This window comes from Dacryopinax primogenitus (assembly GCF_000292625.1).
Source record: "Dacryopinax primogenitus strain DJM-731 SS1 chromosome Unknown DACRYscaffold_1, whole genome shotgun sequence".
NCBI classification, from domain to species: Eukaryota; Fungi; Basidiomycota; class Dacrymycetes; order Dacrymycetales; family Dacrymycetaceae; genus Dacryopinax; species Dacryopinax primogenitus.
In genome coordinates, this window is record NW_024467198.1 from 1,428,300 (window position 1) to 1,440,561 (window position 12,262).

At 51.3% G+C, this 12,262-nt stretch overlaps 6 protein-coding genes across 6 annotated transcripts; 3 read left to right on the top strand and 3 right to left on the bottom strand.

Annotated features, from left to right (window-relative positions):
* Positions 1–416: 416 nt before the first annotated feature.
* On the bottom strand, positions 417–878 carry DACRYDRAFT_13100 (uncharacterized protein; the record flags this gene model as incomplete). The annotated part of the gene is made up of 1 exon (XM_040770961.1): positions 417–878. The coding sequence occupies one exon, from the start codon at positions 876–878 to the stop codon at positions 417–419; it is 462 nt and encodes a 153-aa protein (XP_040633337.1).
* A 1,056-nt stretch (positions 879–1,934) lies between these two features.
* On the top strand, positions 1,935–2,932 carry DACRYDRAFT_19599 (uncharacterized protein). Its single transcript, XM_040771581.1, has 3 exons — positions 1,935–2,153; positions 2,207–2,608; positions 2,721–2,932. Exons 2-3 carry the CDS (start codon positions 2,470–2,472, stop codon positions 2,855–2,857), a joined length of 276 nt encoding a protein of 91 aa, XP_040633338.1. The 5' UTR covers positions 1,935–2,153; positions 2,207–2,469; the 3' UTR covers positions 2,858–2,932.
* A 697-nt stretch (positions 2,933–3,629) lies between these two features.
* On the bottom strand, positions 3,630–4,418 carry DACRYDRAFT_103388 (supernatant protein factor C-terminal domain-containing protein; the record flags this gene model as incomplete). The annotated part of the gene is made up of 6 exons (XM_040767748.1): positions 3,630–3,659; positions 3,712–3,792; positions 3,846–4,005; positions 4,058–4,197; positions 4,250–4,303; positions 4,356–4,418. 6 exons carry the CDS (start codon positions 4,416–4,418, stop codon positions 3,630–3,632), a joined length of 528 nt encoding a protein of 175 aa, XP_040633339.1.
* An 895-nt stretch (positions 4,419–5,313) lies between these two features.
* Positions 5,314–6,526, top strand: DACRYDRAFT_73899 (uncharacterized protein; the record flags this gene model as incomplete). Its single annotated transcript, XM_040776035.1, has 6 exons — positions 5,314–5,388; positions 5,527–5,627; positions 5,684–5,835; positions 5,892–6,020; positions 6,072–6,127; positions 6,383–6,526. The coding sequence occupies exons 1-6, from the start codon at positions 5,356–5,358 to the stop codon at positions 6,524–6,526; spliced, it is 615 nt and encodes a 204-aa protein (XP_040633340.1). The 5' UTR covers positions 5,314–5,355.
* A 389-nt stretch (positions 6,527–6,915) lies between these two features.
* On the top strand, positions 6,916–11,242 carry DACRYDRAFT_61177 (uncharacterized protein). Its single transcript, XM_040775662.1, has 11 exons — positions 6,916–7,136; positions 7,187–7,751; positions 7,802–7,894; positions 7,945–8,499; positions 8,550–8,845; positions 8,892–9,162; positions 9,217–10,036; positions 10,086–10,299; positions 10,358–10,699; positions 10,745–11,104; positions 11,157–11,242. The coding sequence occupies exons 2-7, from the start codon at positions 7,299–7,301 to the stop codon at positions 9,229–9,231; spliced, it is 1,683 nt and encodes a 560-aa protein (XP_040633341.1). The 5' UTR covers positions 6,916–7,136; positions 7,187–7,298; the 3' UTR covers positions 9,232–10,036; positions 10,086–10,299; positions 10,358–10,699; positions 10,745–11,104; positions 11,157–11,242.
* A 466-nt stretch (positions 11,243–11,708) lies between these two features.
* On the bottom strand, positions 11,709–12,044 carry DACRYDRAFT_44659 (uncharacterized protein; the record flags this gene model as incomplete). The annotated part of the gene is made up of 1 exon (XM_040774598.1): positions 11,709–12,044. A coding segment is annotated over one exon (336 nt), but the record flags the coding sequence as incomplete, so codon positions are not given.
* Positions 12,045–12,262: the final 218 nt, after the last annotated feature.

The window sequence follows — 12,262 nt, forward strand, 5'->3', positions numbered from 1 at the left end:
ACAGAGGTATAAATATAAGGCCTACTCTGCCTGGGGACTGTCTCTTCAGACTTGGTCTCTTAGGATCATCCACAGGTACCTATACTGTAGATAGGTCTTAGTCATCAGGTCTATTCCACTTCCTTGTTGCCTGCTTAGACTCTTGGCACTCTTAGGTGAGCAGACTTAGTCAGCCTGTGTTGCCCTAACATATGTACCTGAATGTTTGAATTCATCCTTTGAAACCTGACCAAGTAATAGACCATGAGTGTCAGCTGCTGACATACATACACAACAAGTATCATTCCATTTGTGATAGCTATCTGTTTTATTTGACAGCTTGAAGAAGTGGAGATGAGGAGTGCTCATTACAGGGGGGGATTAAGGGCATATCAAGATCAGAAGGCATTAGCAACATGAGAAAGACCATGGCACAACTAGCCTCCTGCACTATACACAACACCGGAACACACTTGATAAGTTTGCTCCCCAAAATCCGCAACCATGTTCACAATCATCTCTCCATGAATCTCTCCTAACTCCTCAGCTGCCTTGTTATATGCCTGAAGATTGGCACACATTTTCAACAATGCCTCCCATTCTTCATGGCTGAGATACTTGCCAAGCCACAGGACACTGGAGGACAGAGAGTTGGAGATGTAGTGGTCAGCAGAGCTTGCAGCCTTTGTTCCATATGAGGCAACTGTGCCTGGAGAGTTGGAGATGTAGTGGTTGATAGAGCTCACAGCCTTCACATCATGTGAGGCAACTGCGCCCAGAGAGTTGGAGATGTAGTGGTTGACAGAGCTTGCAGCCTTCACATTGTGCAAGGCAACTGCATCTGAAGAGTTGGAGATGTATGTTAAGTTCATCACACTGTTGTTGCTTCTGGCAATCATGTTGTTGATACTAGAACAATGTCAGGATCACAGCAAATGTTGACGATGACCTACTCACAGAGTCTCCGTTGTGAGGAGAGGATAATAATATGTTGTGAGTCTGGTCAAGTATGAGGTTGTTATGATGAGAGATGGAGACAGGAGGCTGCAGTAGCTGGTATTAAAAAAGCATCCGCATCCTGTGCTGGTGTGATTTGGGTCCGTGTCATGACCGGAAACATGTGTTGTCTGGTGTGACATTCCATTATACCAGGACAATCATGATGGACAAAGGACCCTGTTGAATTTAATTTTGTCTGGAGTTGCACTTTTCTTGCAGATGGTTGTGGGAAAGTGCAATCAACTGTGAATGAAATGATTTGGACTTTAAGGGGTCTGATCTTTCACATCAAGTAGAAGCAATAGTCAAGAATCCCAGTCAGCAAGCACCAAGGGGTGACAACAAATGAATCGACTCAATGTTCATGGAGTAAGGGACAAAACAAGCCTGTCTCTCCTTGAGAGCAGAGGTGAGTGGACTGACTAGCTCCATCAACCACTACATCTCCAACTCTAATAAAAAGCGAGATGAGCGGTCTGGCTGAGCTACACCCACTACTGCGTCTCCAACTCTCCTCAAGATCAAAGATGAGTGGTCCGGAGAGCTCTGCTGACCACTACATCTCCAACTCTCATAGAGAGCGAGATAAGCGGGCAGGCGAGACTTGCCTGCCAATAATATCCTTCATCATTCACAGATGACGAAGCACCATACCCTGAGGTGCGCTATTGGCATGCAAGATATTGAAAGACCTCCTGATGCTAAATTCTTGTTGATGAAGAATTATATTCTTATTATCAATAGAATCCTTTGTTAAGCCTTTAAAGAACGGTGGGCCACGAGAGAACGGGAAAGCCAAACACATATACGGGGTGGACCGTGCAAGAACCCCTAAGTGCATTGCCCCCGGATTAGCACATGCCAGCATTGCAACTTTCTCTTTACCACCACTACAATATACCAACCAGTATGTATCCTCCTTTTTATATGAATTATTTCACTAATCCTTCACCCAGAACATCCAGTAAGCATAGCAAGATATGTCTGCATCATCGGGAAGTGCTGGTGGTGCAGGAACGACGTCTGGAGGAGAGAGAGCGAGTCCCCTGCCGCCGGTGGGGTTGTTGGCTCATTTGATGTGCAGTATGAAGGACGCCGGTCCTGTGGAGAGGGCGATGATCAGGGAGATTATGCAGGAAGAGCTGATGGTGGAAGGGGCGAACTTTGATCTTGTGGTGTGTACATCGGATCGTCTGGAGGCGCATATAGCCTGCTAACTCGTGGTCAGGCGATGCAGGGGCAGTATACGTACAACCCCGTGCCCGAAATGACGACGAACAATGCCAACGGGAATGCGTGAACGACTACCGGTGCTAGCAAGAATACTGAGCTGTCGAACAGCATCCTGTTCGACTATGAAGACGAAGTATACAGGTGTCAGCGCGAGATCCGTGCCCAGGCTGACGGCAAGCGCTGTTGCGAGTCCACGCCCAAGATCTGCATCGGAGTTGGCAATATCGGCTGCATGGTATTGACTTCTGTTTGGATAAAATGGGCTACTGTGTCGGTTGCGGGCGTGGCGCCTGCAGGATGATGGGGCAACAGTTCACATTGAAGTCCTGCGGGTATACGACTGGTGGGTGGATCTGCTTGATCCTGGTGTTCGCAACCGTGGTAATCGGCCTCATCTGTGAGTACCTCTTCTCTTTCAGGTAATATGTAGTGGTCGACGAGCTCCGCCAACCACTACATCTCCAACTCTCAGCCCTTACATCTGAACTCATACTGACACTTCCTTGCAGATTACGCTCGTTCCGGTGGTGTTGGCAAGTGGGCTCATGAAGCCATGGACGCAGCCTTCCCCACCGGCACTGGTGCAGCGGGCGCTGGGAGTGCTGTCTCCAGCAGCACCTCCAGCAACCGGACGACCCACAATTAGGTGCCCAATGTCTCAGGCTAGACCGTTTCTCTCTGTCAGATTGTTGTATCGCGTCCAAGAACTTGATGAATCCACATTTACGATGTAGGATGCAGACAAGCAATTTGAATGTGCTTGTAAGTCAATTTCGCCGTAAGTTGTTTACATCTCTGCGCTCATAGAGAGTTGGAGATGAGCAAAGCTCGCCAGATCGCTCATCTTGCTGTCGATGAGAGTTGGAGATGTAGTGGTCAGCGGAGCTCGTGAGTCTCCGCCCTCAGTCAGAGATAGAGATGTGATGAGCGGGTTTGTTAATGTGTTGATTGAGGTATTGTGTATTAAGAGCATTCAATAATAATAATAATGATACTCACATAACATGTGATACACCCAGAAGTCACGGGACGTGCATGGTAATATTATAAAACTTGTGAATTATCAGATTTCTCCCCTCATCAATTCCTGCTCTTCGATCGCATGAGTAACTGGTGATATTCAACTGGCTAGCCACGGGGCCCGATATCAGCACTTTTACGGCTACTTCGCATAAGGTAAACAGGAGGAGGAAGACCCTGTACGGCTTGCACCGCAACCCTGAAGTTTTCCACAGCCTGCCGATTTGGCGGTGTATGCAGCGAGAGTCCGAGCAGTCAAGTACCCACTCTACGGTAATGCCCACCACCTCATGCCACGATGTACGACACTCAGACAGGCGCTCACAGTAGTTTCCACTTCGAGGTGTACTCGATGATGAAATGTATTGTCCGCCCAAAGAAATCTATGAATGCCAATATTATATGACCCTCTTGATCTCAAAGAAGGACTACAATCGAGGGAATGTCAGTTACAGTGGGCAAGTCATGCGATCCGCTCACCTTGAGGTAATAGATTTGGAACCCGCAGATAAGGAAAAGCATAATAGTCTGTGCAACGGACCACCATTTTACGCGTGTATTCTGAGATAGTGTTCGGTTAAGTGCTCACAGCGTTGAAAATGAAAGAAACGAACGGTAGACTCTGCGGTATTCCTGTGCACGCGCTCTCGGATTACGATGTATTCCTGCTCATCCTTGACACCCTGCAATCCAGATGCCAGATCCCGAATCTCCTTCTCGATTGGTGCCATCGTCCCATCGTCGGCAATGTAAATCACGCCGTGTACATTGAAGCTACCGTTCACATATCAGCATGTGAAACGAAATGAAGAACGCATAGACATACCTGATAAGCTTGTCTGACATACTGCTCATCTCGTTAGAGAAGCAGTAGGTGTAGCGTCCGTCCTTCTGGGCAGTCGTTTTTGCCGTTCCTGTTGATTGCTTATGATGCTTGCTAATGGGGATATTGTCCGGATCGGCAAGCTAACGAAGCGGTCAGCGATGCTGGTCCTATGGGCCATCTTGGGCAACGCACCCAGAAATCGATGTCCAGAGACCCGCCTTGGCCGACTTGGTAAGTCACAGTCATCTGTAGCATTACGTCAGTATACACTTGGTACTGCTCATATAGCGATACGCACTTGATCCTGAACGTGCAGATCCTCAAAGAAACATGCCTTGGTTGAGGCTGGTATATCGATCATGTGCGCTCGTGACAATTGAAGCAAACATAGCAGGAAAAGCGATAATGGTAGCTGCATGTTGAGATGTATTTTGAGAACAACACAGGTAGTTCTGTTTTAGTTAATCGTGCTTGGCCACCCGTGGTGACCTACGCTCGTCACTGGTGAGAGAAGCCAAACGTGTCACGCTGCAGACACCCGAAGGAAGGGGCACAGCCACTAGAAGCCTCGACTCGGAAGTAAATGAGCTTAGTTTAGCTTTCCTGTTTGGGTGACGTTGAGAGCAGTACGAATATAGTCTCCATCATCGTTGAAAGTGAGAAGTTTGATGGATAGAAAGAGAAAAGCAACATCATATTGTCGTGGATTCGACTTTCACCTCCTCCATCACTGGCATGGGTGCTACGTTCGCCGAATATTCGGGGGTGGGAATTCGGGACTTCGTGGTGGTACTGCCCAGTGCCCAGTCTGCTGTGTCCTTTAATTCGGCTGTCGACCAGGGTTCATCTACAGCCCTATCATATTTTCTTTCGAGTCGGTTAAGCATCTTGTCCCAAATTCAGCTTTCACCTAGTGGGTGCTCCATTGTGTGTGATTGGCATTGCAGTGGCTTGCACCCTCAGGGTGTGAGTGGGTACATGGACATAAAGAGAGCATTGCCATTAAAGGTCAAGATCAAGATACTGCGGGCTGATTGGCTCTGGTGTATAGAAATGACTAGAAAGTCTGGCCGTTAACTCATCGATACAATTTTAGTTGTGATGGGGTATGAGTCTGGCCTTTCACATACAAAACGCGTCACCGCACGCGGTGATGGTGCGGAGGAAGGCAGGTGCGGGATCAAGTTTTGGGGAATGCGCCTACATACCGCGCGCTCCGGCCCTTCAATCCTCCACACCTCTGTTGTCTACCACCACCACCGTCATCGTATATCTCTTCAGTTTCTTCATTTTTAGTCATGTCTGAGAACGTTCTGGATGCTGCAACTCAGGTATGTATATTCTCTAATCTCTATAGGAGGAGTCACGCGTATCGTCGGAGAGTTTGTTGATGAACGTGTTACCCTCCCAATCGTCGCCCTCCAAATTGCCCTTTTTGGTAACTATGTCTGACTCGGGTGTATTCATAGGGAGAGGGCGAGCACGACCCTCACTTCGAGCCAGTTATGAAGCTCACCGAGAAGGTGGACACGAAGACGAATGAGGAGAACGAGGATGTCGTTCTGAAACTGTGCGTACAGGATGACTCGCCACAGACCACTTCCGATACTGAAACCGGCAATCCAGGCGTGCTAAGCTCTTTCGCTTTGAGGCTTCCAGTTCTGAGTGGAAGGAGCGCGGTACTGGCGACGTCAAGCTACTCCAGGATCGTACCACGCAGAAGATTCGTCTCGTCATGAGGAGAGATAAGACGTTCAAGGTCTGCGCCAACCACGCGAGTACGTCTTCGATCTATCCCATATTGTCGTTTCCGTTATTTACTCAATCTATCCAGTCACATCTGAGATCAAGCTTCAGCCGAACGTTGGCTCTGACCGCAGCTGGGTATATAAAGTGCAGGCTGACGTGTCCGAGGGTGCCCCAACCGCCGAGACGCTGGCAATCCGCTTTGCGAACAAAGACAGTGCGTCCCGTCCCCAGTTGTTATATAAATATTTCTCATTTTGTTGCACAGACGCTGAGACTTTCAAGACAAAGTTCCAGGAAGCTCAGGCCAGCAACGCAGCCATCGTTGTTGCTCCCGCCCCAGAAGCACCTGCCGCCGTCCCGGAGCCCACGCCGGAGGCAGCCCCAGCTGAAGAGGCAGCTCCTGCTGCTGAAGCCGAGGCTCCCGCCGCCGAGGAGACTGCCGTTGAGCCTGCGGCTGAGGAACCGATGCACGAGGAGGCTGTTGTCGAGAAGGCTCACGCTGAGGAGACGAAGGCTGAAGAGGCCGCAGCAGCGGAGGAATCCAAGGTTAAGGAAGAACTTGCCAAGGTTGAAGAGACCCAGCACGAGGAGGCGAAAGAGGAGCCTGCTGAGGAGGTCAAGGTGGAGGAGCCTGCCGCAGAGGAGCCGAAGCCTGAAGAGCCGACCGAGGAGGCGAAGCCCGAAGAGACCGCTGCTGCTGAGGAGCACGCCGACGAGTAAAGTGATGGAGCTGTTTCTTTAGTCATTGCCTAGGTGCAGGAACTTAAGCTCTGGGTACATCTTATATCAGCTGTTCCGCGTTCAGTGGACACCCATTCCTTCCATGATGATGTACCTTACGTCACTTCCATGCTGAAATCAGATTTTACCTCGTATTTGATGAGCCCCGGTCTGCAGTCAGATATGGCGATCAATGATGGCATTACCAACGCAAAAAAAAACCATACCAGCCACGACGGAGAGGACTGGTGTTCATTTTGGCGGTGAGTTACGTAAGGCACCGAAGCATTCCCGGAGCCGACATAAATCCGGACCGCCAGTGAGTCTTTTGTCTGTTCGTGTAAGCAGAGACGGCAGCTCTTTCCTCTTGTAACTTCACTATGCCTAGAGATCGTTCGGTCGACCGATATCGCGATCGCGACAGATATGATCGTCATGAGCGCTACGACCGCGACGACGGTGCGAGAAAGCGGCGGTCACCCGACTATGACGTTGAGGACAAGGACAGGAAACGCCGGCGACGCAGCACAGAGAGAGACGAGAGAGGTCAGAAAAAGGAGGACGAGAGACGATACAGGAGGGGAAACGAGGGTGAGGATGGCGACAAGAAGTAAGTTGGGCCGATATTGCTTTGCTTTGTGCTATCTGACACCTCTGCAGACGGAAACGCGATAAATCACCATCAGAACGGAAGTCCAAATCTTTAAAACATCGAGACGCGGATGACGATGCGGCACGAAAGCGTGCAGAGGAACTCAGCGCATACGGCTCGATGGACAATCCCTTCAACGACGTGAACCTGGGCGAGAAGTTCAAGTGGATCAAGAAGGCTGAAAAGGAAAAGAAGATGGGAATAAGTGCAAGTGAAGCTGCTCATCGGGACGCCGTGAGACGACAGGAAGCACAGGAGGAGTTGGAGAGGTTGAACAAGCGACGAGCAGAGCGAGAGGCAGAGCAGCGGTTGAGGGAGGAAGAGGAAGTCCGCATGCAGCGGCTTACGGAGAGCGCGCAGATGGAGGAGTGGATTGCGAAAGAAGGAGATTTTCAGCTGGAGCAGGAGAGGAAACGTGCGGGTATTCGATTGAAGGAGAAGCGAGCAAAGGCCATCGACTTCCTGGCACTTAACTTGAGATACGGTGGAGGTGACCAGGGTGAAGACGACGAATTCGACTTGGATGAAGCTGGAGTCGAGATCGATTTCGACGAGCCATACAAAATATTTGAAGTACGTGTATTGCCCTTGATCATCCGCGAAGATACTGATGTTCATCTCAGAACTTGACGTTTGAGCAAACGGAAGAACTGCACGACGATATACTCAAATATCTCAGCCTTGAGAAGAATGACTTGAATATTGAATATTGGACTGTGTGTGAACCTATTACTCCGTAACGGCCTTTTATTGAATGTACTGTTAGAATCTGGTGGTAATCTGCAAAGACCAGCTTGGTCGCATGCAGCGCGGACGGGATCCGAACCGAGCGGTTGGAAAAATTGTCGAGTCGGACATTGCCGCGCTCCTATCCGGTAAATCGTACGAGCAATTGACTCAGCTGCAACGCCAAATACAGAGCAAGTTGTCGAGCGGCGAACCTATAGACACGGATTACTGGGAGGGGTTGTTGGAGAGTTTGTTGGTTTGGAAAGCGAAGGCAAAGCTTCGCGATATTCACGCCGTTGTGGTAAAAAACCGTCTTGAAGAACTTCGCAAGCGGCAACGCGACGAAGCTGTACGAGCTCAAAAAGAACTCTTGGCCGATGTCAAGACGGAGAAGGAAGGAAGGGGTGATATGCGGGCGGAAGTTGCTGACGCACGGCACACTGCAAGGGAGGTTGAGGCGGTAGAGGAAGAGGAAGAGAAGCGCGAGCCTTATGAGAGGGCAATGAGCCCAAGCTTGATTGATCCCAATCGGTTGAAGTACGAAGACAGGCAGATTCCTATTATGAGTGAAGAAGAAGACAAGCAACGATTGGTAGGCTTTTTTATGCCACCCGTTTTCTCAGTCTTACTTTTGTCATCCAGTTCGCCAAACGCCATGCTGTGACACAGTCACAATTTATTGCTAAAGCACCTCGTCCAGTCGCACCAGCACCTGCGAGAGCGCAAGCCAGCACGGCGGATATTGAGTCCGAGGCTCTCTATCGAGAAGCGGCATCGAAAGAGCTAGACGAGGAGGAAGAGGAGTTTAACTGGGAGGAAATTATCGCCCTACCGAGCACATACTCCTGGGAGGACAAATATCGACCTCGCAAGCCCAGGTTCTTCAACCGCGTACATACCGGCTACGAGTGGAACAAGTATAACCAGACACATTACGAGTACGTCCATATTCATTTGTCGGGTATTGCGCTGACATAGATCCAGCGTTGACAACCCGCCGCCTAAGGTCGTCCAAGGGTACAAGTTCAACATCTTTTACCCAGACCTAATCGAGAAGTCCAAAGCGCCGACTTACAAGATCGTCAAAGACCCCAAGGACGAGGAAACAGTGCTGCTCGTTTTCCAAGCCGGGCCGCCGTACGAGGACATCGCCTTCCGCATCGTGAACCGTGAGTGGGAATACTCGCACAAACGAGGTTTCCGGAGCAGTTTCGACCGAGGATGTCTCTCGCTCTGGTTCAGCTTCCGGCGGAATGTGCGTCTTACACAAATTGCTCGTGCCTTGTCCACCTACTGACATACATAATAGTTCTATCGGAAGTAGGGCCACAGAACTAACACTACGAGAGAAATACAAAGAGAACGAAATGGAGAGCGACACTACTACGTTCATATGAGCCAGTCAGGCGAGGCATTTTTGTATACCTATTATTACATCCAAGAGAATCCCATACAAAAACGCCATTCTTTTCGACCAATTCAGAAAGGTTACTGCAAGCCTTGAAGGACGTCCATATTCCCGCCGAGGACGTCATACCCACTTGGGAAATGCGCATCAAACACATTCTCGATGAGAGTATCGTTCCAGAACGAATCCGAGACGTTCGTTGGACCGAGCATATCCATGATCGTGAACTGGGGCTCGCCGAGCACCTGAGCAGCCCAACGGTAGTCCGGCACATTGGGTGTGAGAGGGGGGAAGTCCATTGGTGGTGGGGGAACATGATCCGGTGGGAGGATGGTGCCATTCGTAACGTGTGTGTGGGGTTGGGGCTGGCTGTGGTTGTCAGGTGTAATGACCTGCGCCGATGGAGCAGAACTGTCGTCTCCCGGCGAAGCAGATGCTGAGGAATCCGTATCCACCGGACTGGGCTTGCGCGGGATATGGATCGATGTACCATAGAAGGGGAGATTGAGCGTATCTCCGTCTACGGCGCCTGGTGGCGGGGGCAGGTTGCGGGCGGCCATACACCGAGTACGGAGGATATCGAGCCCTTTTACACCTTCGAGCGCGACGACGTTTTCGCTGCCCATGTTAAGCAGCAGGTCGCGTGCCATCTCGACCCATTTGTCGAGGTCATCCGCTTGCGGATCGGTCGGATTCTGGAGAATCGCCGCACAGAGAGTGGCTACGCATGCCAGGATGAGCATATACCCGTGTTGAAAGGTGGCACTCACCAGCAGGCTCAAACGTTCTGAAAGCAAGCATAAACCACCTGAGCTGGGCCTTGCTTATTGTGCTCTGGAGGAGATGCTGCGCCGAGAGGAGTTTCTTACAATTGAGGATACAAGCCGCACGGGAAGTCTTGAAGAACTCGGCTGTGCGCACTGCGTTCGTCTCGTCATCCATCTCCATGTCTTCATCCGGAGGGTTGCGGAGGAGGAACGGGCGCTGCAACGTAATCCCGTACGTCAGTTGTGGGCTCACGAGGTGGAAAGGGAAGGCTTACGTGAAGGGCAATCCGGGTCGACTGCAAGTTCATCATCATCATTTGACTCTGATACGCCAAATACGGGCGTTCCAAAGCATCCGCCGCGCTCTGGCTTCTGAAGTAGCTCGGCAAATTACGCTCAAACTCGTGCAGCGCGCTATCGAGTTCGAGGACGGTACGATATGTTGGTGGCCGAACACCGAAGCACTCGTCCGCAATCCGACCAACGATCTTGCTGTAGTGGATGCTGAGGATCTGGTACGAGTAGTGCGTGGGGACACTGAGCGGCTGGTCCTCCAACTTGTCCGCATCGGTGAGCTCGTCGTCGTCCACGTTCAGGGGGATGCGCACGTCGCAGTGCTTGGACACGTCAGCACGCGTACTTTTTGATAAGGCAGGACGGACCTGGTCATGGATCACATATGGTCTTCCGAGCGTCATATTCTGGCACCGGTCATACGAGTACAACGCCCACCACATCCGCCGCCTTAGCTCCGCTTCAAGAGGTCTCATGCCCCACTTGCCTTCTCCATCCCTATGCATCCCCATGCTTTGTGCGATACGGATAGCAGCACCAATGATACTATAATTGTCTGTCGCACTGCCCTCGTTCTTGCTGTAGACGGCGACGAGGAGCATGGTCTGCAGGCGCTCGAGAGTGGGGTTCTGCTCGTGCTCTGAAGTAGCCAGTGTCATCCGGGAGAAGTTAAACAGCTTAGCCCGCAGCTGCTCTCGATCCGTGCCCAGCTCGGGAGGGACATCCACCTGCAGAACACGGGGGATCAGCCTCACAGCATTCGGCAAAACAAGAACATACCATGAAATCGGCCATTTCCGAATCCAATAGGAACTGCAGTGCGCTCGCACACATGACCGCAAGCAAAGCAACAAAATCGAGGTTCTCCGACTCCTCCTTATTCCAGAAGAGCACGTAATTCCGCTCAAATGTCGGACGATGTACGGTATCATACAACCAGTTGAGCGTCGAGTTCCCGAAGAAGTGGTTCACAAGGTAGTCCGTGACGTGTCTGGGTGGGAACTGAGGTCGCATATCCGGTCGAGCGGCATGCTCCATCTCCCCGGGTTTGGGGAGAGGTACATACACCGAGCCCACATGGGGCTCGTTCGCTTGTTGGGGAAACCCGATTTTGTTCAGGAAATCGGCGACCGTACCGGGACCGAGATAGCTCGTGTTGACCACTCCTCCGGCAGCGGCAACAGTGCTTGCTGCTGTGGGCGGGTGTCCGTTGACGGGAGATGTGCTTGCACTCCCATTTGCGCCTGGAAGTGGGTAGGGGCCGAGAGTATCGCGCTTTCCCTTTCTGCGCCCTTTGACACCTCCGGAAGGCACAGGTGCTGACGCCTGATTCTCCATCACGCACTTGTCTGCCATCCCCCGCTTGACGCAGCGTGAACAAGGGTTGCCCCGATCACATTGCTGCTTGCGTCTATGACATTCTTTGCAGGAGAGAGTGACCCTGTTGCGTCTCTTCTTTGAAGGGCTTGGAGGTGTGGGTACGCCTGTTGCACGAGGTGCGGGAGGTGCTGGTGGTGGACCGGGATGCGATGGGGGCCCGTTACCATTGACGGAAGGAGGGGGAGGAGGAGGAGGAGGACCAGGAGGAGGGATAGGTGACGCGCCTGTACTTGTCACTGGCGTTTCTTGTTGAGGGAGCGTGGTGAGGGAGGCAACGATGGCCGACATCGGCGTTTAGAGCAGTAGGTGAAGAGTGTGAAGAAGTGAAGAGCGGAAATTGCCGCCGTTTAGTGTATCGCCGTTAAGAAGAGATGGGAGGAAGGGGGGAGAGTGATAGCACCGACACAGAGAGAGAGAGTACTTCACTCACTCTGTACTAGTGGGATAAGTAATGTGTTAAAGCCCTCCCCTTCCCTCATCCCCTGCAACGCCCGCTCATTGGTCAA

Excerpts from the sequence above, each read along its gene's own strand:
- DACRYDRAFT_61177 (XM_040775662.1), top strand. The coding sequence starts at position 7,299 with ATGGACAATCCCTTCAACGACGTGAACCTGGGCGAGAAGTTCAAGTGG. Across the intron at positions 7,895-7,944 it reads TGAATATTGAATATTGGACT|AATCTGGTGGTAATCTGCAA; the intron begins GTGTGTGAACCT and ends ATGTACTGTTAG. Across the intron at positions 8,500-8,549 it reads AAGAAGACAAGCAACGATTG|TTCGCCAAACGCCATGCTGT; the intron begins GTAGGCTTTTTT and ends TTTGTCATCCAG.
- DACRYDRAFT_19599 (XM_040771581.1), top strand. The coding sequence starts at position 2,470 with ATGGGCTACTGTGTCGGTTGCGGGCGTGGCGCCTGCAGGATGATGGGG. Across the intron at positions 2,609-2,720 it reads CGTGGTAATCGGCCTCATCT|ATTACGCTCGTTCCGGTGGT; the intron begins GTGAGTACCTCT and ends ACTTCCTTGCAG.